The sequence below is a fragment of the Hippocampus zosterae genome, chromosome 14, assembly GCF_025434085.1.
Source record: "Hippocampus zosterae strain Florida chromosome 14, ASM2543408v3, whole genome shotgun sequence".
In the NCBI taxonomy this organism is placed as follows: domain Eukaryota; kingdom Metazoa; phylum Chordata; class Actinopteri; order Syngnathiformes; family Syngnathidae; genus Hippocampus; species Hippocampus zosterae.
Genome location: NC_067464.1, coordinates 3,416,535 through 3,439,387, shown reverse-complemented (window position 1 = coordinate 3,439,387; position 22,853 = coordinate 3,416,535). Strand labels below are relative to the sequence as shown.

General features: G+C 43.8%; 4 protein-coding genes and 1 long non-coding RNA gene across 7 annotated transcripts; 2 read left to right on the top strand and 3 right to left on the bottom strand.

Moving 5' to 3' along the window:
* Positions 1-21: 21 nt before the first annotated feature.
* On the bottom strand, positions 22-5,893 carry LOC127614687 (rho guanine nucleotide exchange factor 33). Its single transcript, XM_052086037.1, has 14 exons — positions 5,822-5,893; positions 5,690-5,734; positions 5,243-5,407; positions 5,053-5,153; positions 4,742-4,824; positions 3,988-4,108; positions 3,698-3,836; positions 3,524-3,619; positions 3,318-3,416; positions 2,471-2,616; positions 2,313-2,393; positions 713-1,262; positions 329-420; positions 22-267 (listed from the first exon to the last, which is right to left on the bottom strand). Exons 1-14 carry the CDS (start codon positions 5,843-5,845, stop codon positions 156-158), a joined length of 1,854 nt encoding a protein of 617 aa, XP_051941997.1. The 5' UTR covers positions 5,846-5,893; the 3' UTR covers positions 22-155.
* Positions 5,894-6,007: 114 nt separating this feature from the next.
* On the top strand, positions 6,008-6,434 carry LOC127614711 (uncharacterized). The gene is made up of 2 exons (XR_007966677.1): positions 6,008-6,143; positions 6,230-6,434. It is a non-coding gene; the product is annotated as an uncharacterized LOC127614711 (long non-coding RNA).
* A 385-nt stretch (positions 6,435-6,819) lies between these two features.
* On the top strand, positions 6,820-9,830 carry cdkn3 (cyclin-dependent kinase inhibitor 3). 2 transcript variants are annotated; one of them, XM_052086058.1, is made up of 8 exons: positions 6,820-6,923; positions 7,365-7,466; positions 7,923-7,978; positions 8,040-8,084; positions 8,265-8,487; positions 8,843-8,874; positions 8,954-9,057; positions 9,543-9,830. In XM_052086058.1, exons 2-8 carry the CDS (start codon positions 7,387-7,389, stop codon positions 9,630-9,632), a joined length of 630 nt encoding a protein of 209 aa, XP_051942018.1. In that variant the 5' UTR covers positions 6,820-6,923; positions 7,365-7,386; the 3' UTR covers positions 9,633-9,830. The 2 variants fall into 2 exon arrangements, with proteins under 2 accessions (XP_051942018.1, XP_051942019.1); XM_052086059.1 differs by having other exon boundaries at positions 6,825-6,923; positions 7,385-7,466.
* Positions 9,829-14,021, bottom strand: cnih1 (cornichon family AMPA receptor auxiliary protein 1). 2 transcript variants are annotated; one of them, XM_052086063.1, is made up of 6 exons: positions 13,811-14,021; positions 12,886-12,954; positions 12,539-12,586; positions 11,052-11,164; positions 10,812-10,955; positions 9,829-10,635 (listed from the first exon to the last, which is right to left on the bottom strand). In XM_052086063.1, exons 1-6 carry the CDS (start codon positions 13,889-13,891, stop codon positions 10,608-10,610), a joined length of 483 nt encoding a protein of 160 aa, XP_051942023.1. In that variant the 5' UTR covers positions 13,892-14,021; the 3' UTR covers positions 9,829-10,607. The 2 variants fall into 2 exon arrangements, with proteins under 2 accessions (XP_051942023.1, XP_051942024.1); XM_052086064.1 differs by lacking the exon at positions 12,539-12,586 and having other exon boundaries at positions 13,811-14,018.
* Positions 14,022-14,480: 459 nt separating this feature from the next.
* gmfb (glia maturation factor, beta) lies at positions 14,481-22,542 on the bottom strand. Its single transcript, XM_052086066.1, has 6 exons — positions 22,383-22,542; positions 19,588-19,684; positions 18,467-18,516; positions 18,260-18,392; positions 18,095-18,168; positions 14,481-17,214 (listed from the first exon to the last, which is right to left on the bottom strand). Exons 1-6 carry the CDS (start codon positions 22,383-22,385, stop codon positions 17,143-17,145), a joined length of 429 nt encoding a protein of 142 aa, XP_051942026.1. The 5' UTR covers positions 22,386-22,542; the 3' UTR covers positions 14,481-17,142.
* Between the last annotated feature and the right edge of the window lie 311 nt (positions 22,543-22,853).

Here is a 22,853-nt window from a genome sequence, read left to right as displayed (position 1 = left end):
CCCCCCCCCCGCTCCTACAACTTTTCGTTTTGAGGAGAAGGGAAATTTAATTTCGATGGAATTTGGGGGGGGGGGGGTATGTCTCTAAATAGTGTTACAATTAAGAAGGGATCCCTGGACCCAAGATGTGTGAGAAGCCCTCAAGTGCCTCAACGTCAAACGGTGCTGCAGGGTCCCTCACTCTCCTCGCTGTCTTCCCACAATCGTCCATTGGGTGGCGCCACAGAGAGTCCCGACGGCGGTGGCTGAACCAGGTCTTGTCCGACTCTAAAGACGAACAAAACCATGATATGGCCGTCCAAACAAACACACTGCCGGTGCCTCTTACCTCGGGTGTTCTCTCAAGGTTAGAAAGTTTGCCCTGACGGAGGTCTGGACCGGCACAAAGCCTCTGTGCTCCTTCTCAGGAGACGCATGTGCCTGGAACATCAAAAAATTACAGAATTGACCACCCCAAAAAAAGAGAAATACGCATCAGCACTAGCTTCAGGGCAATACTAAATACAAAAAGATGGACACCCGCCTCGTCGTGTCCTAACAGATGGGCCCGGAGGACCTTGTGAAGAAAAAAAAGGTGGGAAATTACATCTTGGATTTGTTGGGTTGTCTGAGATGGGCAAGAAGACATTTGTAAAAAAGGCAAAGCAGTTATTTGTAACTGTAATTGTGAACAGAATTTGTTGCTTGGACAAAGAAGGGTTGAAGCGGTCACCTGCTTAGTCGGGTTGTCCCAGATGGGCCTGAAGGCACTCTTGACTCTGAGTGGCGGCGAACCCGTTCTGACGGTGACCAGCCTTTTTCCGCAGGAGCCGGCGGGAGTTGATGGGTTGGCGGGGGTCCTGATAGGGGGATGGGGGGTCCGCCTGGGAATCTGCCAGCGGAGGCAGACGCTCCTCTTCGAATATTGTTGGGACGATGGCTTGAGGAGGACCGGAACATGGCTATCCTCTTCCTCCTCGTCTTCCTCATCCTCACCTTCCCTGCAGGAAGTCACTGAGGAGTCATCGAAGGCTGACGTGTCGTCCAGGTCCGTCCGGGGCTCCTCGGGACCCGGGTCACCGCGTCGGGTTGCGGCACACCAGTCTGAGTCGTCGTTTTCCACCCGATAGTCCGGAGGCTCCGGAATGACGGGGCAACTGGACTGGGCGTTTGCGCACCGGCAGGTCTGCCGCCTCACTGGGCTGCAGGACCAGCACTCCACACGCATGGCATGCTGGTCCACGCCAGACCTGTTTGTCAGACCTGACACTTCCTGGCTCTCTCTGGAGGAAAGATTAGGACCACACCGGTGCAATCTTAAGATATTTTTTAAAAGATTATGGAAAGAATTCACACAGTCAAAGAGCTTCATATTCATGTTTTTTTCCCCAAAATTTTTGATTAATATTTACCTGTATGTGAAATTAAATGAATCAATGTAAAACAAAAAACATTTGATTTCTGTTTGTTTTTCTAATTCAAATTGTTTTTATTAATCAATTGATTTAAATGTTTCAAATCACTGTTTAAAATAAATGTATTTTGGTATATTTTGTTTTGAATATATTTTGGGTTATTTCCTTTACATTACTGTATATTCAAATTTTTATTTGTATAATTTTATTTTATTTTTCAGGAAAATTAAAATAAAAATGAACAAAAAACATATGAAATACATATTGATACATTTAGATATATTTAATAAGACATATTTTTATAGATTCATTATTCGTTTAGTTTTTTTTTGTATAAGAACAAAATATATACAGTATTGTCACTATCCTGTGAAAAACATGTATGTCCATTGTTGTCAATCTTTCTTTTTTTTTATGTTAATGGAGTATTCGAAACGCGGACACTCCACTAACCCTAACCCTGACCCTAACCCTAACCCTGACCCTGACCCTGACCCTAACCCTGACCCTAACCCTGACCCTGACCCTAACCCTAACCCTAACCCTGACCCTGACCCTAACCCTGACCCTGACCCTGACCCTAACCCTAACCCTAACCCTGACCCTGACCCTGACCCTAACCCTAACCCTGACCCTAACCCTGACCCTGACCCTAACCCTAACCCTAACCCTGACCCTGACCCTAACCCTAACCCTGACCCTAACCCTGACCCTGACCCTAACCCTAACCCTAACCCTGACCCTGACCCTGACCCTAACCCTAACCCTAACCCTGACCCTAACCCTAACCCTAACCCTCCGGACTTAAATACTCCAAAAATGGACATATGTATTTTTCGGAGCACAGCGACCATATACAGTGTTCTTGTTGATGGACACAAATTCCGTCTACTGCCGGCAGGAGGCGACAACACTGACCTCGGAGCGGCATGCTCCACCTTTGTCCGCTGAGGGGCGCTGTTTGGACATGAGCCGCCGGCTTCTACGTCGCCGCAACCCCTGGAATGTCAACCGCGCAAAGAAGAACACTTTGAGATGAATAACTCCACGTGTAGTTAGTCAGTTCGTCCACGTACCGCCGCTTTGGCGCTTCTGCGCCGTCCCAGTGGACATCCTCCTCCAAGATGGTATGACATCGCAACAAAATGTCCCTGAGCGCTCGCTCGGTGCCGAGCAGCAGGCTGCAGTCCGGATGTTCTTTGCCGGTCCACTGTAGCAAGTTCTCAACATATGGGAAAAACAAACGATTTTTGGTTGGATGTTGTTTTTTATTATTTGACATTAATTGGTGGCGTGGGCGGCCCGGTAGTCCAGTGGTTAGCACGTCAGCTTCACAGTGCAGAGGTACCGGGTTCGATTCCAGCTCCGGCCTCCCTGTGTGGAGTTTGCATATTCTCCCCGGGCCTGCGTGGGTTTTCTCCGGGTGCTCCGGTTTCCTCCCACATTCCAAAAATATGCGTGGCAGGCTGATTGTGGTTAGCACGTCGGCTTCACAGTGCAGAGGTACCGGGTTCGATTCCAGCTCCGGCCTCCCTGTGTGGAGTTTGCATGTTCTCCCCGGGCCTGCGTGGGTTTTCTCCGGGTGCTCCGGTTTCCTCCCACATTCCAAAAATATGCGTGGCAGGCTGATTGGACGCTCTAAATTGTCCCTAGGTGTGAGTGTGAGCGTGGATGGTTGTTCGTCTTTGTGTGCCCTGTGATTGGCTGGCAACCAATTCAGGGTGTCCCCCGCCTACTGCCCGAAGACAGCTGGGATAGGCTCCAGCACCCCCCGCGACCCTAGTGAGGATCAAGCGGCTCGGAAGATAATTGGTGGCGTCCCATGATTCAAATCCCAACTGCGCAAGGAAAAACTCAAATTGTGTGTGTGTGTGTGTGTGTGGGGGGGGGGGGGGTAGAATTTTGAGAAGAAACCACACTGACCTGGATGTGACTCAGGTAGGCATGGACACGAGTGACGGGCGCGAGGAGAAGCGACAGCACTTGAATTTGCTCCTTTTCCTTTTCCGTGTGGCCGCTTTCCTATTTCAGTGCACAATCCACAATGTTTTTTTCCCCCCCCCAATTCAATTTTCCATTCTTGTCATTCAGTTCTCCTTTCTGCCGTTTAATTTTTTTATTTTTCAAACCTGCTTGTTCTCACGCTTGTCCGACTTGTGGACCTCCAGCAAGAGGAAAGTGGCCAGTGCGCCCACGTAGCCCACGTACGCGTCCGAGAAAGATGTCTGCCAATACACATTTGTCTTGAGCGACGGTCGTTGAGAGTACGGGACCCCCCCCCCCCCGCCGAGGCGCACGCTCACGTCGTTCTGTCCCACCAGGCCCACCAGAACGTCGCCCACCAGGGATTTCCAGCGCTGGGCGGCCAGACGCTCCTGCAGGGTGTCCCTGAACAGCAGGTGGCGCTGCAGGAGTCGCTCCACCAACGAGGCGAACTTTTCACTGCGTCAAAACAACATGGCCGAACATTTTTCATATTTTATGTAGCCATGGATGCCACACATCCAAGACATGAACACCGGAGTACAAACGGCGACTTCCTAAAACATTTCATCGAAACATGTCTGTGATGTTGAAAACATGCCGAACTTACTGAGGTTCAGTCGTCGTGTGTTGAGTGGGTGTTGTCTTGTATTGGTCGTAAAGTTGCTTCAAAATAGACACGTACTCCCACTCAGAGTGGAGCAGCTGCAGCGCCACCTGGTGTCGTGCATCTGTTTCACACAAACGTTCATTGGGACGTCGTTTGTTTATGAGCTACTTGTAGTAATAATTTTTTTTACGAAGAGTAAAGCATGCTCACGTAATGAACAGTTTTCCTGAAGATCTTTTTGCCCCCCCACAAAAAAAATACTCAAATATCAAACGTCAGCCGGAATGCAAATACTGTATTTCCAACATTATGAGTTTCCAGGGGGGGAAAAAAAACAACAAAATACAGCAAGACATTTTCAACACGGTCGATGAAATTTACCAAATGTAGTTTTTATGATTTTTTTTTCAGCAATCTTGATTTTAAATGATAAATAAATACATAAATTTAAATTTTTTTAAAATATTTATCACGATATTAATTTTGACAATTCGGGTAGAGCTTGATAGACACAAACAACCAAATATTATTTTTATAATTGTTTTTAGATTTTAATGTGAAAAAGCACACTCGAAACGAATAATTTCCAAGATGTATTTGTGCCATTTTGTAATTTAAAAATTAAAAAAAAGGAATCGAAATCTTTTTAAATCAAGTATTTGAGTCAAATGTATTTTTTGTCAATTAAAAAAAAAAGAATAATAACATCTTGATTTTTAAGAAGAAGGATTTTGCGCGTGTTTGCTGTTGTGACCTGTTCCGTCGGTGAGTCCAGCTTTGAGGCCTTGCAGGAAGCAGTGCAGCAAAACTTTTCCGCGGCACACCTCCGCTGGATCACTGCAGCTCATGGAGATACAGTACATCCACAAAATCTTTTTTTAAAGATTGTTCAAGTACGACGTGTATTTCAAAAAATCATCATATTTTTTATAGATAGATGTGAGTGTGAGTGCGAATGGTTGTTCGTCTCTGTGTGCCCTGCGATTGGCTGGCAAACAGTTCAGGGTGTCCCCCGCCTACCGCCCGAAAACAGCCGGGAGGAAATCCGTCAAGCAGTTGACTTACATTTCTCCTCGTGCGGCCGCAGTGGTCTCCGCGTCCTGCTGACGCCGATGCGTGTGGCTGCGCAGTGCAAACACCTGACACCGTATCACCACAAGCTCCTCCTACACGAGGTGACAGCGCCAGTCAGTGAGCCATTCGTTTTCAATGCACACGAGAAAAACAAAACAACGTCCCGGCGACGCGGCCTGACCCTGAGGGACTCCACCAGAGCTTCCAAGCGCCGCGCTTTCTCCCGACAACGGCGCTGGTTGTCCTCCAGCTCGTTGTGCAGGGCCGAGTCCCCGTGCTGGATGTGGGCCAGCTCCACCAGTGCGCCCGTCAAACCCGTCTTCAGCTCTGAGACCATCCACTGCAGCTAAAATCGTATCATACGATAAACATCAGGCGCGCAAACAAAAAATAAAGTCAGCCTTTTTTCCACATTTTGCAATGCTTTTAGGATGTAATTGTTTTTAACTTTGTGATTACCTTCCTACTAATACTACTACTGCTAACACCTCTACGACAAAGACAACTACAACTACTCCACTGAATTCTACGGCTAAAATTGTACTTGTACTACTGCTACTAATACTACTAACGCAACACCATCACCGCTACTACTCTTGTCTCCTGTGTAGCCTGTGTTTCTACTTACCTTGGAGATTTCTGTGACAAGTTCCGCCTCCTGAGGCTTCATAACCTGACACAAAAAACAAAAAAAAAAAACCACACCCACAGTCATTCATGAGCAAAACTCATGAGCAAATTTAAAAGGCATTAGAATCACATCTTGGCCTTGATGAAGCAGCATGTCGCTCAAGATCGGGGGTTATTCTCGTATGGTCTGCTCCAAGTAACAAGTGTATGTTTGTCATGTATTCCACAAGTCGGCTCAGTACAAGGTCGCCTCTTTCTTCCGATAATGCCATCCAATGCACACAAGGCGGCTATATCTTGACTAAAATATCATTTTGTGCTTTTTGACCTGTTTTTGCCAAGGTTGGCGCGCCACCCGCCAGCGGCCCCTCTGCTCAAGGAAGTGGCAAGTGCATGCCCTGCAGGAGGTCAGTCCGCCGCACTCTGCTGAACAGCAGGCGCGCAAGTTGCAAGTAAACAACACAGCTAAAGGAAAAAAGAAAAAAAATAGGAGATTTTTTTAACACCTCATTTTATGTGATTAATTAGATTTTAAAAGCGAAAGCAGAACTTACCTCGGTTAAAGTCCTTTTAAAAGATGCTCCTTGACATTTCCTGATTCTACGGTACCTTTAAAAAAATACTCCTTGATATCTCCCTTCTCCCCCTCGCGACAGCTTTCAAAATTTACCCTGATTTGGTTTTTCCTCCTGAATTTGCAAAAATCATCGTTTGTATTACTGTTATTTCCTGCACGTCTAAAACGCTCTCATTTTACTCCTGCATCTCGAAAAATCAACATTCTCCTTTATATTCCCTTTTGGTAGTGGCACCTGCAAATGTGGTCCTTTGTATTCCTTTTCTCTGCTTCTTTAAAAAAAACGCTCAGTGTTTCCCCATCACTTTTTTATGCTCCGCAGAGTCCGCACAGTGTGGGGAGCAGATGTCCGTTGTGACGTCACTATTTCCGCAGTCCCATCCACTTAAACGTGTTTCCGATTAATAAAAATATCTTATTGTTTCTTTCCTGCCCGTCATTTCAAACCAGCCTCCTGTATCCCGCCCGTCTAATTTAACGAGGGAATAAAAATCAAACAAACGTATGCTTGGTATTGGCGTTAACTTCTTAGAAGGCGGGGCTAAATTGACTATAATTGTTCTGATTGGCTACTGCGTTCATGCACATTTCAAATAGCCGGAAACAGCTGACTGCAACATTTCTTGTCAAAACATTTGGAGTTCGTGCGTGGCCGGTGAGGAAAATAAGATACAATTACCACATATTCTTTTATTGTAATTCTATATTTGACAACATATATCGTTCGAGTATGCGTGTACTTCGATAAATGTCTTTTCTGGACGCTTAACGCGGCAAGTGTTAGTTTGTCGTCAAAGTACTTTCTCGTGTTCAATCCAAACTATGATGTTAATTTCAATAATAATACTTTTGATGATCAGAAACTGTTCCTCTCTGAAAAGATAGAGCAGCTCCCAAATTATCTTTTTAGTTGAAAGTACAGTATTGATTAGAAATGAAATCAACCCCAAAGGATTCTTTGCTATCCCTCGACAGAAGCAAGCGCGTTTGGTACAATTAATGTATTTCCTAAGGCTGGATAATATCCTTAAAAAGTCGTTGAGGATTTCTTTTATTCTCGAGGGGCGGGCGTGTGACTTGTTTTGCTGTGAATAAGATCATCTTGTGTGCCTGAGGACATGAGGAGCGACCAGTTTGACTCTTCGTCTGAAGATGACGACGTCGGCGAGGAAGAGGAGATGCCTTTGGACATTTCCTGGTCTGCCTTCAAACTTTCTTTATTTTTTTCATTCGTGGTTTTATTGGATTGGATAAACTTTATTGTCAAAAGAAAGGTTAACAAAAAAAAGACAAAATATTTTTTTTTCTTACTCTTATTTTTAAATTATTTGTTCATTTTGGTGAATCGTGATTTATCTCTTCTGGTTGTTCGTCCTTATTTCGGTTTCATTTTCCCGAAAATATTTTCTTGACGTCTTTTTTGTTATAATTATCTCATTTTTATTATATTTTATTCTAATGCTTTCTCCTCTCCCCCTTTTGTGTTACGTATTCTTGGTTTCATTCTCATTTTGTTCCTTAGTGATTTGTCCAATATTATTATTGTTTATTTCATCTGTTTACTTAATATCTTGCTTTTTTTTTTTTGGTCAAATTTTTTCTATTTGTCCTTCTTCCTATGGATGACGGTATAAATATTGCTTTGTGTTTTCAGGGTTCCTTTGTCAGAAGTGGGTTCCTCTCAATTTGTGGGCATATGTTCCCTACCAGGTAGAAAAGCGTCAACGTGTGCGTACGCACATGAAATGAATTGATACAATTGTGTGTTCAGGTTGCAGGTACAAAGATATTCGCCGGAGTGTCCACAAAGACGTCGGTGAGGCCCACGCTGCTGTCATACATGAAGACAAAGGAAAGGAACGCGCTTAAGTCAACCGATAACGCTAATCCTAAAACGATTCAGCTATTTGCAGATTTTTACAAAATAGCTATATTTAAAATTTTGGGGGAGGAGCCAAACTATTTTTGACGTGGCACGTGTGTGTTTTGAGCGTAGAGGAGCTTCACAACCAAGGCGTGCAGGACGTATTTGTGCTGTGCACGCGAGGCGAGCTGTCCAAGTACCGCGTGCCGTCGCTTCTGGAGGTCTACAAGCAGAAGGGTCTGAGCGTGCACCACATGCCCTTCCCCGATGGGGAGGCGCCCCCTCTGGAGCAGTGCGGACGCATCCTGGACGAGCTGCAGCGCAGCCTAGAGGCCAACCGCAGGACCCTCATCCAGTGAGGGACACGATACCGGACGGTGCATTCGCAAAGGATTCACTGCGCTTCACTTTTATGCATTTTTATTTCATCCCGCGTGCATCCAGGCCGGTCGAACGCCTTCCCAGCCCCCGCCTACCAACGCACTACACCCAAACTCGCTCCCTACTCCCGTCGACGAATATTCCCGGGTCAAATTTAGTGTATATAAAAGTTTAAACCCCCCCCCCAAAAAAATTTTGGAATAATGTTGCTGTACCATAACAAACTTCAGAACAAGTAAAGCGCTGTGAAGCCTTTCCGGATATTCGGAATGCGCCTCAAGCACTTCCCCAACCCTTTAAGTTGTTTTTTTTTGTTTTTTCCACTGCAGCTGCTATGGCGGTCTGGGACGCTCTGCATTAAGTACAAATTTATTCATTGATGAATTTTGGCACCTTTATTTTCTGCAATTTCCTTCAGACGTGGCTCGTTTATTTTTCAGTCACCGCCTGCTTGCTCATCCGGCTCTCTGTAACCATGACAGCCAACCAAGCCATCAACATCTTGCGCGCGCACCGAGGACACGGAGCCATTCAGACGATCAAAGTAAGGAAATCGGCAAAACTTTGGATTCGGGACTTGATGAAGGCATTTTGTGTTGCTACCCTTGTTGCCGGGTAGAAAACGTAAGGACTTCTTGAAGGCATTAGATAGACTCTCCGATGTCACAACTGTGTTTTATGTCAATGCCTCCTTATTCAGGATTGTTTTGAAGACATTTATCTAGACTACCATTTTGTGACCTTTTGAAGGTCTTTATTCTAGATTTCTCTTTTTCCAGCACTTTCAAGGGATTTGTATCAAATGTCTCAAGACTTTTTGAAGTCATTTTGCTCAGGTCCTCGATTTTTTGGGCTATGCGAAGGCATTTTGTTTGTTTTCAGTTCTTTCCGAAAGGCATTTTCTCCAGCTCCGCCCATTTCATGACTTTTGTGGAAGCACTTTTTAGAGCTCTGTGTTCAGGACTTTTTGAATGCATTTTACTCAACATAAAAGAGTTGCCCTAATTTCTCCCTCTTCTTCTCGGACAGCAATACAACTTCCTGCACGAATTCCGAGAAAGCTACGCCGCTTACCAAGAGAGCCGAGAGTTTCACACGGAGCGCTCCGTTTCTCGATGAGCCATTTCCTCCCGTGATGTCATCGAGTGCACGTTAACATAAAATACATCTTAATATATTTCTCGCTCTTTATGAATTCCAAGTCCTGAACCGGAAAGAATTCATTCTGCTTGTTGTTCTGCCTTTATGATTTTTCTTTTAATTAAAATTTTGGGACGGTGGTGTACAATTAAAGCCATAATAAAAATGTCAAAAACAGAGTGGGATGGTTTTATTTTTTGTCATATGAACTCAAGCGGTCAAGTCTTGAAAGTGACATTTTGGTGATGTGTCATGATAGTTTTTTTTTTTTTCTCCACCCTGTTTCTGGACAAAACGAACACGACAATAAAAACCTTTTGTTTGCAGATGCCGTTGCTAGCGTAAAACGCATCAAGACTGGCTCGGAGCAAGGAGTGCTGGGGACGTCCAAATGGGAGAACTTGACACAAAAATACAGAAACACCGGGGGGGGGGGGGGGGGGGGGGAGGATTTAAGTACAGTAAACTACAAACAGTAGTGCTGCTCCTTTTGCGGTTCCTTAAAGTTTTTCAAACTAGCGCCAACTGTTGTAGAATCTACCTTTTTAAATTGGTCAAACGCACACTTTGAACGCAACGAGCGGGACGGGGCGCCTTGCGTTTACAAGGCGATAACAGTCCAAATTCATATTCCAGCTGTCAGATCGCAGGTGGGGAAAAATGTCGAACACTCTCGGGGTCGTCAACGAGCTCCCCGGGGAACCTCAAATGGAAGTAAGGGCTGAGAATTGGGGATAAGCAGAACAAAACTGTCCTTTTGGACTTTGTCCGTAATATGTTGCAGCATGAGGGAGGGCCCCGAGAGATTTTAAGATGACGCTGCCGATTGTGGTCATCTCTGGCCGCTCCCTTGAACGTGTGCGAGTTTGTGTGTGTGTGTGTGTGTGTGTTCACACAGCTCCGAGATTCCAAGCGCCTCGACCCGTTTTGTCGTCGTCATTCATGCTTCCCACCTTACGAGCTCACCAAAACGTAGATCATGCTGGAAAGACACAAGAACATTTTTTTTTTGTGGTCATTCCGACTAAAAACTCAACATTTTTTGAGGACCATTGAAATTTCTATTTATTTGGTTTTGAGGCTTTTTTTATGTTAATTAGCTGGATTTTGGAGGCATTTGACACACAAAGCTCGATTTTCACTCAAATGCTGGCATACCCGTAGAGATAGTAGAAGAAGGAAAGGAGGTAGAAGGCCAGCTTGCACCAGCCTTCCTTCTGACAGAACGCCAGGATGTCGGCATTCATGATGGTCGTCGGGTCGTAGAGTCCCGGACAGCTCATCACGGGTCTGCTCATGTACCTTGCGAGGGATAACAAAACGCAAAATTCCCCACGTGAGCATTCAAAAGTCACCGTGTTGCATCCGCAAACCTCCCACGCGAGCACGCGCGCGCACCTCCAAACATGGTAGGCCAGCAGCGGCAGGTTGAGGACGAGCGTGAGCCACTCGGCGGCGCAGAAGAACATGACGCAGAAGAAGAAGTGGATGAGATACTCCGGGAGCACCAGCTGGGGGGAAAAAAAAAATCCATACACTGACCCCCCACCATGATAGCATATTTCCCACACATCAAAATGACGACAAGCTTTCCAATACGTGAAGAAAAGCATCATGCCGGAGGATGCCTAGAAGGACCACCACTAAAAATTAGGGGTCACACACAAAAAAAAAAGACCACTAGCGTAGTAAATCCAAGGAAGTTGTGGTATCTGCTGAGAAGACGGATTTGTTTACCGCTGTTGAAGTACAAGTTCAAACCTTAACGAAGAAACTACCGAGAGTCAAACGGGGGAGCTGCTAATTATCCTTACTGGAGTTAACAGAAAAGACACACACACACACACACACACACACACACACTATAAGTGGTTGATGGCACTTCCTGATGAACAGACGGGGGCTGACACACTGCATGGGAACCATGCAGCGAGCCGGTGGGCGTGCCGGTGCAAGGTCAGAGCTTTGGGGGAGCTCAGCGACGGAGGGGCAGATGGAGGCACCACATGTCAGTCATGCATCAGGGGTGGGCGGGGTGGGGGGCGGGGGGGTGGAGTAAGCGCAGCCCGTGAACAAGGGGGAGAGAAGGTGGGCTTCGGATCGGAGAGGCTGGGCTTCTGTGTGTTGAAAACCCTGCACTGTGCTGCTAAATGCAATCCAAAAACAACTGCACAAAAAAAAAACCCAACAAAAAATATTTTTTTTGCTCAAATAGCTCCTCCCACTTGCAAAAGGCGAGCCAATAACATAATAGAAACAAAAATTGCTGAGCTGGACACTGCAGTTATTCTGCCATCTGCTGCACACCTCAGGGCTTGAGCCAAAGTGAATGCGAGCTTCACCGGCAGGTAATAATTATAAAATATTATTCAAAACAAAACAAAAAAACAAAAAAAAACAAAAAACGAAACTGATATTTCAGTTGCAGATGATGACAGTGCCGAGTGCTCAATATGTTTTTGGGTGGCACTTGGTGTAAAATATTTGCAAACAGACTGATCACATGACCTCCTCAACTTCCCGTCACCGTACTGGTGTGCAAACAAAAGGGCGGGTCAGAGTAAAAAAAAAAAAAGTCTGAATCGTAATTTCATGCATGCATGGAGCCTTTGCAAGTCTTTTCAGTTAACAGCTTTGGTTGGCATCGGTGACATTAAAGCGAAGTTCACTGACAGCTCTTGAAACCAAGACCGACAATACATTAAAAAATACAACAACAAAAAATACCCCAAAAGACAGCGAGACAAAAGTTGGACTTGAGGTGGTATTGCGGAAACCCCAAACCAAGCTTAACGACGAGTTTAGCTAACTGAAAAGACATTTGCAAACACTGCTGCTTCGTGCACAATGAGCGGGCAATTTACATTTTCAAGACTGGTACAAACCTTGAGGGCAAGTTTGACTCGTTTAATCTTTTTGACCTTTTCAACCGTCTTTTTTTTGGGGGGGGTAGGGGCAACGTGTAAAAAAACCCACAGTGGATTAGGAAGGGAGAGGGAGAACAAAAAAAAAATAGCATTAGAGTTTGGACAGCGGGAAGAAAGCATGGTTAGGCCAGGTTATTCATTTAGCATGACAGTGCAGAGAAATCATTGAAAAGGTTTGCGCTGCTCATGTAAACTCAACTCCAATCCGGGCATTCCGGCATGCGCTCAAAACAGATAAAGAAAAGATGGCGGGACTGAGGTGGTGGTGGGATAAGGGTGGGTGGGGGCATGGAGGGGTTACTTACTGGATTTAAAGTGTTACACTGATCTATGGGATTCTTGTAGTCCGTCTTCAGCTCATCAAACGCGATTATCTGCAGAAAGAAACATGGCCCACGAGGGATTAGAATGTGAAAAATAGCACTTCTACAGTACTGTACGTTATAAAAAATATATATATTATAATAACATAACTCATGCAGTGTGAAGAATAAAATGCTTTGAAAAATGAGGACTTTGGGAGAATGAGGATTCCACCTTACGCCTGCCATATAACACCAAGAACTTTCAAAACGAAGTTTTGTCACCAACATACTATATGCGGGCATCAGGCCCCCCCCCCCCCCCCAAGGGCCACATGAGTGACTCAGGAATGTTGGAGTAGTTATTTGAAAATTTGAATGCTGGCAGATATTTCTAAAAATAAAGTGGTATTATTTGGTGAGGGTGGCAGGGCATATAAAATTGTAATCTGTATCTCCGTTACGAAGGTGGGGCTGTGGATGAGTGCATCGTGTCCTCTCGCGAGATTTCCACAAAGCGGCTGACAGGGATGCGACTCCCATCCGGCGCTAAACGCTAAGCCTACTAGCCTGTTAGCTCGCGAGAAAAGGTTCAATAAGTTTAGTATTCGACAAAAACAATTCGGATTTTGGAAGTGCTCTTCGCGAATAAAGTTGTTTTATTATAAAGTCAAAGAATGTAAAAGTGAATGTTATGGCACGATGAATGAGGCGTCTTGTCGGGTTGATTTTAGACGTCAACATTACAAGGACGGCATTCTCGAAGAGTTACGTCAGGGCCGACGTAACGACAATTCCACACGTGTCGAGGATTATTTACGTCAGAAGCGTAGCATTTCCAAGCGGGCTGTCCAACATGGCCTGGCTTTCTTACTTCTCCTTGGGCCGGACATTCACTCAACTCAACGCCACCAACAAGTGTACTTACGTGCCAGATGGCGAAAAAGATGAGCGCCGCCGTGAGCAGTAAAGCGAGCATGTAACAAAAGGCCGCAAAAGTGAACGCCATTGTGCCCCTCCGCTCCGGTTCAGCTCGGCTCGTCAGTTCCTGGTCAGCGGATGATGCAGGTTGCAAGCCCTCACAACGGATTCCAGCTAACCACAGACTGTCCTGATTGTGTCTTCTTCTCCAGTCTGTAAAGGAGCCATGTCACGTTCCCTCCTCGACATTTAGCGCCACCCTGTGGATATTTAAAATCTTACTTCTTTTTAACTGGCAGACCATATAATACAATGATCATGCAATCCAATTAACATATTTTAGATACACAACATTGTTTTTCTAAATGAACATTTGATGTGTATTTGTGTAAAAAAGTAATTCACAAGAACACATTTGTGTATATTTTGTCTCAACTTGTATTTGACTATTTTTCTTTCAGTTTTCATTTGTCATTCAGTTTTTAGTATTTATCTTGTATTTTAATATTTTAAGTGCTATATTTTAAGTTAGTCACATGTTGTTTTTCCATATATTTTTTGGGCCAGAGCTGTTTGTATATATGTACATACATGATGAGTGCCTAATCATCTAAAAATATACACACAGTACATGTACAACATTCAGTCCAGAATTGACTCATGGGGAAAAAAAAATCTAAACATTATCAATGCTTTTATTTGGACAACAGGAGACTACAGATGCATTCTTATAATGCAGTATGGAAAATACAAATACAGTACTGAATCTCAAGTTTCACTATCTGATAAACGTCTCATTTTTCATTCTTTCAGTTAGAAAGAAAACAAAAAAAACAGCAGGACAAAACGACTACGGTGGCACTACATATTCATGATAATAATCGGGAGGGAAGCAATCAATTCCATCACCTTAGACCCCAACGCTTACCCGGGCTTTTCTTTGTTAAAGAGTGTAAGCAAATATATCAAATGGAATGCAGCTGCAGCAAATTGATGAAGCAAAAATAAGAATAGTAATTAAATCAAAACAGTTAGAAACCTGTGCCGGAGTTTTGAGTCTCATATTTAAACGTTACAGTATTCCAAGAAGCAGATGACACACAACTTCCAGAAATTGTGCATCATTTCACTAAAACAAGAAGTCCAAAGAACATTTTTAATCCTGCCCATCAAAACTTGGTCGCGTTTGGTCTTCTAACAATGGAAGCAGATTTAATTTCTTTGAGTGAGTAACTGGGATATTCACGTTTGGAGAAACACTGTGTTCGCTGCATGCGCCACATAGACAGATCTACTACATTGATTGACACATGTAATTCGCTGGATTGGTGAAGAAATGTCACCTCCACGAAAGAATCATTCTTTGTGGCTTTCTTTTTTCTTTACACTTTTGTCACAACTCCCAGAGCGCCGCTTCCGATCATTATGTTCACAAAAGTTATTATGTTAACATTAAGTGCTTGCCGATTACCGGTAATTATTTTAATGATCAAATTATCTTGTGGTCACATTGATTTTTTTTTTCAATGTTGATTTTAAACCCCAAAAAGATTGAACAACGATCCAAGACAATCACAAATATATGGACTTTAAAAAAAAAAGGCACAAAATTTCAAGTCACTGGCACATCCAATGCCCCGCCGCCCCAAAAAAGTCTGCGGTCGAAATAATCAATTAATTAAAAAAAAAAATGAAAGATACAAATTGATTATTGGCATAACGGAGGCTCTCAACTAGTTTGGGCCATCCACTGTACAGAACCCCACGATGACATTAATTAAGCAAAGTGGAGCGACATCCGTGCAATAGAACCTGAAACGGGAGTTCAGAACATTCAGGGAGAGCCTCGTCATTCCGTTAACAATAATAAGCGACTTGTTAATTTTCTTGACCTAACATTCCAGCGGGGCGTCTTTCAAAAGTACATGCAGCATTCACGACGCGCGACATTCATCAACACGACTAGCGAACAAGGGTTAGTTTAGAAGAAAAAAAAAAAACGAACATCATCTCAGGAAGGAAACACGCAAGTATGTGTAAATTGTCCAGTTTGGAATGTATTTGAGATGAGGACACCAATGAGGACGTCATAGGATCAGTAAAGTGTCCACTTCACCCCCCGCCCCCCCACCCCCAAAAATGTGAGTGACTTGTGCATTTTCCCAGATTGTAAAGTCACAGTTCATCTTATTTAAAGAAGCATCCCCGACCCCCATGACCAGGAGTCTCGGCAACGCCAAGATTTACACGTGCCGCCCAAACTACACGGAAATCTTGTCGAATCAACCATACGCTAAGTAGAGCTGCACTGTTGTTGGATGCACATATTAGCATTGCTGTAATTCTTTCCACTAGGGAAAAGAAATTTCATGATGTCACCTGAGCTTTTTTTTTTTTACGTTGTTGGAAAAAAAAAGCAGATGTCCGCTTTAAAGATGACAAAGGTATTTCGATTTGAATTGCGACACTTGGCGACGATCGTGATAGGACGATGTGAGGGGCGGAGCCAGAATTGTTTACAGTTGGGCGGGCAAAGTGATAACAGAGCCCAATTCTCAATTTGAAGATTATGAAATCTTCTCCGCTCGTGTTACGAGTCCAATGGGCGCGTTCATTTTATTTCGTGAAACCCCGACTGTGGATGGTATGATAAACAAAGACTTCTCGGCCGTGTCGTTTGTGCAGTAAGGCGCCAAAGTAATTGTGATCGACGCTCTTGACAAAAAAGCAAGCATTTCCCCATTCGGGAAATATTTGTTTTCATATTCTGTGTGCAGCTCAGGTTCAAAAATCAAATCAACACTTGAATGCGAGCATACGAATGCTAACGTGTGGAAATGGCAGCTAGCCATGCTCAGGTCTCGAGTGCCTCATTGTCCTCGACGATGCTTTATAATCCCTCAAATAAATCTTCACCACAAAGCTGAATTTCACATGTTGAGGCAGGACGTTTGATCTCCCACACCGATTAGGGAAAAAAAAAAAAAAAAAAGAACAGTACTTGAGACAAAAATACACAAGTGAAACTAACACTTTCGGAACCTGTGAAAATGCTCCCAAAACTTAACACTTGGGACACGTGGATGAGTTTGGTCCACGACAAGAGTTTTCATTCCATGCTTACACACAGAGATGACAAATGGGGAGGGTGGGATGAGACCTGGTGGTTAGCGGTGTACACGTCTGATGGCGTACGCTGTACGATAACCGCCCGAGCCTCAACCCGCAAACATTTCAAGCGGTGAGAAGCCCATAACAAGACAGGAAGTAGTACACACACTATTTAAATCAGGTCGAGGTTCGGAAAGAGAGCAGCGCAGGTGAACCTTCCGAGGTTCCTTAACGGAAGAAGCTAAGTTTCTCCCGGAGCCATTCCTCCGTCAGGTCCTCCGTGTTCCGGATCTCAAAAACCTGCGGCGGCAAATATTGGAATTCAGGTTTGAAAATGTATGTCTGGCAAAAATTAGCAGATGGTGAGCAAGTTTTCAAAAGCTCACTAGCCTAATGCTAACACACAATGGAAACGGCCATTGACGGGCTAACAAAACTTAGGTCGGTGCACATTTGCAACATTTAAGCGACGGATATTTCAATGGCGAAGGAACACAACTAGACATTGGAAAACATACTCAAATGCATTTATTCTTTGCGAAAAACGTTTACTACTGCAGCTTACGGAGTTGTGAAATTTGGCGTGTTGGTATTTATGCTGCCCCCTGGTGGCCAAGAGGAGGCACAAAGCATAAAATCATGACGCGCCAACACGTGAATGGCTCAATGTTGTTAGCCGATGTTGGCATGATGTTTTGATTGTAGAAAATTTGAGAGTGGAAAAAAAATGCTTTAAAATGACACAAAACGGATTCTTGGTTTGTTGTTGGATGTTGGCTGGTTAAAACATTTGATTTAAAAATGGCGGATGTGACTGTAGGAGAATGTTAGCAGGATTAAAAAACAAAACACTATTTCAAACCAATACCAGTACGATTATTCACACTTACTAGTATGTTTCCTATATAGAATTTTATTCAACACAATAACCCCCCCACCAAAAAAAAAAATGCGCACAGACCTTTCTTCCTGACACAGATTATGACTCACCGATATGTTTAACTGTCGCAGTACAGCGCTAACTACTACCACTTACGCAATGTCAGATTTATCAATTTTTTCGCCTCAAGTATCGGTGGCCGGTATCGGCAGACGTAATAGCTAAAAATAAGGCTAACATTGCTCCGATACGATACCCGGTATCGGTATTCGACCATGACTTGTAGTAATGTTCACAAACCTTGGTCATTTGAGCAGTAAGCACCAGCTTGTTTTTACTGCCTGCGTACATCATCTGCTGCTCCGGTTTGCAACCTGCGGCAAAACGCAGACACGGTAACATTCCGGTGAGCACAGACGGACGGATATTGCCGATCGTCGGGCGTCGGGCAATTTGCGTACGCACCCACGGGGCTACTGAAGATAAAGCAAAGAGGATAGGACACGTGGCCGTCATCGTGATGGTATTTGTAACTGTACACCACAAATCGAGGCTGCCTCTCCGGGAGCTCGTCTTTCAGGTCGTCAAACGGAATGTTCTGGAAAACAAAACGACAACAAGTGACGAAACATGAACGCTTGACAGAGTGAACTGGTCAAAAATTTGATGTACCTCGAGTTCTTCATCCAAGATCACGAGATGCTTGTCTTGATCGATCTTCACTGGGGGGTGCGTGGGGATGAGGGGGGTGGGGGGGTTTAAAGGAAAATCATCCATGATGAGCGAATAAACAATACAAGAATTTTAAGGTATCGTTTGCACATTCAAACTGTACTTAAATGTAGGACAGCGGACACCGACTTTTTTTTTAAGCTGACAGCCTGCTCTCTATTCCCCGAAAATGGTGAAACGCCGGGTGTAATCGACACCCATTAAAATGCATTTGGGGAAATAAAATATTTCAGAAGAGGCACGGTGGTCAACTGTTTCGCGCATCGGCCTCAAAGTGCAGAGATGAAGGGTTTGATTCCGGTCCCGCCCTTCCCTGTGGGTGCGTGGGTTTTCTCCGGGTACTCCAGTTTCCTCCCACATCCCTAAAACATGCTTGGCAGGCTGATTGAACACTCTAAATTGTCCCCCGTGTGATTGTGAGCGCGAATGGTTGTTCGTCTCTTGTGTGCCATGCGATTGGCTGGCAACCGGTTCAGGGTGTTGTCCGCCGCCTATCGCCCAACGATAGCCGGGAAGCTGCGTGGGTTTTCTCCGGGTACTCCAGTTTCCTCCCACATCCCTAAAACATGCTTGGCAGGCTGATTGAACACTCTAAATTGTCCCTCGTGTGATTGTGAGCGTGAAAGGTTGTTCGTCTCTTGTGTGCCGTGCGATTGGCTGGCAACCGGTTCAGGGTGTTGTCCGCCGCCTATCGCCCAACGATAGCCTGAATAGAATAGAAAATTTATAGTAGGGGTTTATATCAGCTTTTTCAAACTGATATAAACCCCATTTGACTTCAGATTGAAAGCATCTTCCTTCATTTTGCCAAACCCAGCGGGAAGCGGCGACCAATCTTCCCAGCGGGGTGTACTGTGTAAATAAGAACGCACGCCAGCACAATCGCTGGCTTACGGCTTAAAGGCTGCGCGTGACCCAATTCTGGGAAACTGTCAAGGATTTTGACTGATGAAACTGAACCATTCATGAGAAGTCCGCGTATGCCGAATCTTTAGGAAAACATTAAGTAAAAATATGAAAAAAAAATTCATGAAATGAAATGAATGTGAACCGATACTCACTGATGATGGCCGCATTGTTGGTCTCCTTGCGGAAACGAAACGCCGTCAACTTCTGGACCAGAGCTTCATCCACATCACACACCGTCAGGGACTCACTCTAATGAAAAAAAAAGAAATGACCATCAATTAAGCAATAAACAAATCACCAATAGTCCATGTTTGACTTACTGTCAAAAAAAATGTTCTCTTTATTTTTTTTTAATTGAAAAAAAAAACTTACCGCTACAGCTTTCTCAAAAAAGTTTCTTACTGTACATGTACATTTTTTTCCCCCCAAGATGGCGCCCGAGTCGGCAGCCTTCGGCAAGTGCTCTTCAAGAGCCTTGCTTTTTTGTTCTTTTTTGGTGTTTTTGTCTTTTGTTTTGTCACGTTTGTTGTTGTTTCATCGTGTGGACCTGATATGGAATGTTTTCAGCGTTTTTTTTTGGTTGGTGGTTGCGCCTTCTCGGCAGCACGCCTGTACCAGCACAGATTTTGATTGGGAGGAATGCAACAAAGCGTGTGACGGAAAAGTGGTTTTATGTGTTGTGTTTATTATTTTACTTTTTGTTAACCGTTTTGTTAAGCGCTTTGTTACAGCTGCCGCTGTTGTGAAAGCGCTATATAAATACGCATGTATTGTATTGTATGTAAGGAAAGATATCCTTTATTTGTCCCGCAATGGGGAAATTATAAGGGGATCTCTGCAAAAATTGCACATTAATCTACGGAACTATCTTTTTTTTAAAATTGAGTATAAAAAAAACAAACAAACACAAATATGTTAATGTCTTGCATGACAATTATCTTCAAACATAATGTAATGGAAACAAATTGCTGAATTCATTTCACAGGGTCTTAAAGGAAACTTTTTAGGTCACCTAGTAGGCACTTGGTTTCATTGCTTTTAAGCAGCTAAGAAGTTTATCCAGGCGGTTGCACGGCACGACTTGCTGAAGGCTTCCCGATCTGACCCACAGCTGACAACAAACTAAAATAATAATAATACCCTGCTGGTTCAACAAGATTTGAATGCTCTGCACCTCTGTGTTACCTCCTCATCACATTACATAACTCCACAGTGTGCAGATATGCGCTCCTTCAAAGTCTTCAGTCTGTATAATGAAAGCGTCCTCAACAGATGGCCCGAAAGGGAGGCGGGATTTCTCTGAGCTTTAAGAAGATCCTCGGAGATTTGGCAGACTTTCAGCGCAAGTGACACAATAGGAAATGCAGTTAGACAAGAAGACAAAGAATGAGGAACCACAAATGATATTTGTGACACCGGTGCTACTTTCTGCTATGGTATTTTATTTCTGACCAGCTAGAGAGCTAGTTAACTCCCTTTCATTGTAGAGACACGCAGTCAAAAGCAACCAAGTATGAAAACAACTTCAAATATTTTCAAAATAAAACATTGGGAACAATGGTGGTCACAATATATAGTGTGGGCACAAAATGAATAATTTGTCAACACAATTCAGTGAATTTAGGTTATTCCTAGAGTACCAAGCCCTGCTACAAAGAGTGAAAATATACAACTATTTAATTAGAGTTGTACATTGATACCACAAAATAGCGGAAAAAGAAAAAAAGGGGGAATATCATGAAACAGCAATGACATGAATCTAGCATGTACACAATGATGACCTATGTTGCATACGCAAAAAAAAAAAAAAAAAAAACGCCTTCACGTGAGGCTCATTAACTAGCACACTAGCAAAAATAACAATTTTTCAATTCGAAGGTTCACTAAAAGTACTAATTTCTCTATTAATGAATAGCAATTTCACTGAGCTTCTTAGCTTTGTGAAGTAACCTCAGAGCAGAAACGACGTGACGTTAGCTACGCTCGCCAGCTTGAATTTTTTTTTCCAAGATGGCGCCCGAGTAGGCAGCCTTCGGCAGGTGCTTTTTTTGGTCAATCTAAGGAGAAGTATCTGTGCTTGGTGGTTGCGCCTTCTCGGCAGCACGCCTGTACCAGCACAGATTTTGATTGGGAGGATTGTCGGCGCCATTGACTGTTAGTGCTCGACAGACCTGGGGCACTTGTGTTTTTTGCGCCTGTAATGGGCAGCATTTTTCACAACCCCGTTTTGCTCAGTGGAGATGTCGGTGCTGTTGGACAGTTGGCGTTGGTGTGGATGGATGGTTGCTGAAGTTGAGGATGAGGAGAGAGGAGCGTTGGCGCAGAGCGCCGATGCGTATTTGGAACCGAGAGTCGCCGCTGGGAATTGAAATTGATTTTCATGGGACAGGAGTGAACCAATCGCTTTTTTTCATCAATGGATGCTGCAGCTTCTTGTTGACTTTGAAACTTGGCTTGTAGCCGACGTGTGCACATAATGTACACTTTGATTCTCTCCTCTTTCATCTCCAAATGCATAAAACAACAAAGCGTGTGACGGAAAAGTGGTTAGGACCGTGCGACTGTCAGTGTTTTATGTTATGTTTATTATTTTACTTTGTTATCCGTTTTGTTAAGCGCTTTGTTACAGCTGCCGCTGTTGTGAAAGCGCTATATAAATCAGCATCTATTGTATTGTATTGTATCTGACATAAAATCCAAATGGTCCGTTAACGATTACTTTTACTTTGACACCCAAATCCGGAAACCAGTTGATAATTCATATCGCTTTGGACGCTAAAGGGTGGAACTCATGCTAAAGCTACCAAGCTAACGCTAGCCAGCCAACGGTCTTACTTTTCTTCCTGCAGCCGCACCTCCAAAACTTTACGTTCGTCAACAACACCAAACGAAAACCCACAAGCGAACGTGATGTCAACTTTCTCACCGACATAAACGAAACACTCACCATTGTTTCCGGAGTTCGAAGCTCGTAGACACGGAAGGCTTCCGTTCGGAATGGAAGATACGCGTTCAATGTTTTTTGTTTTTTTTAATACTTCACAGTTTGTGACGGATTTGGCCAACCCGGAACAAGAGCTCCTCCTTCTCGACGTCATCCATCATCACTGACCGCTGTCTTAAATAAATCTATTGATGAAAGTTTTGAATTTCTAAAAATGAACAATAGAAAGAGGAACTCGATCGGCGACATGAACTGTGGGAATAATTATACTTGGATATTATCTGATAAAAATACGCAATTTGTATCGATAGCTTCCTCTGTATATCTTTTTAAGATTCAAAAACAATTGTCATGATTAAAATTCAATTAATTGGTGATCGTAACAAAATACAAAATCAGTGTATGTACTGTATATCTATTTTAAACATGATTACATTCAAACTTAATAAGATGTCCAGCGTTTTGAAGACGGTA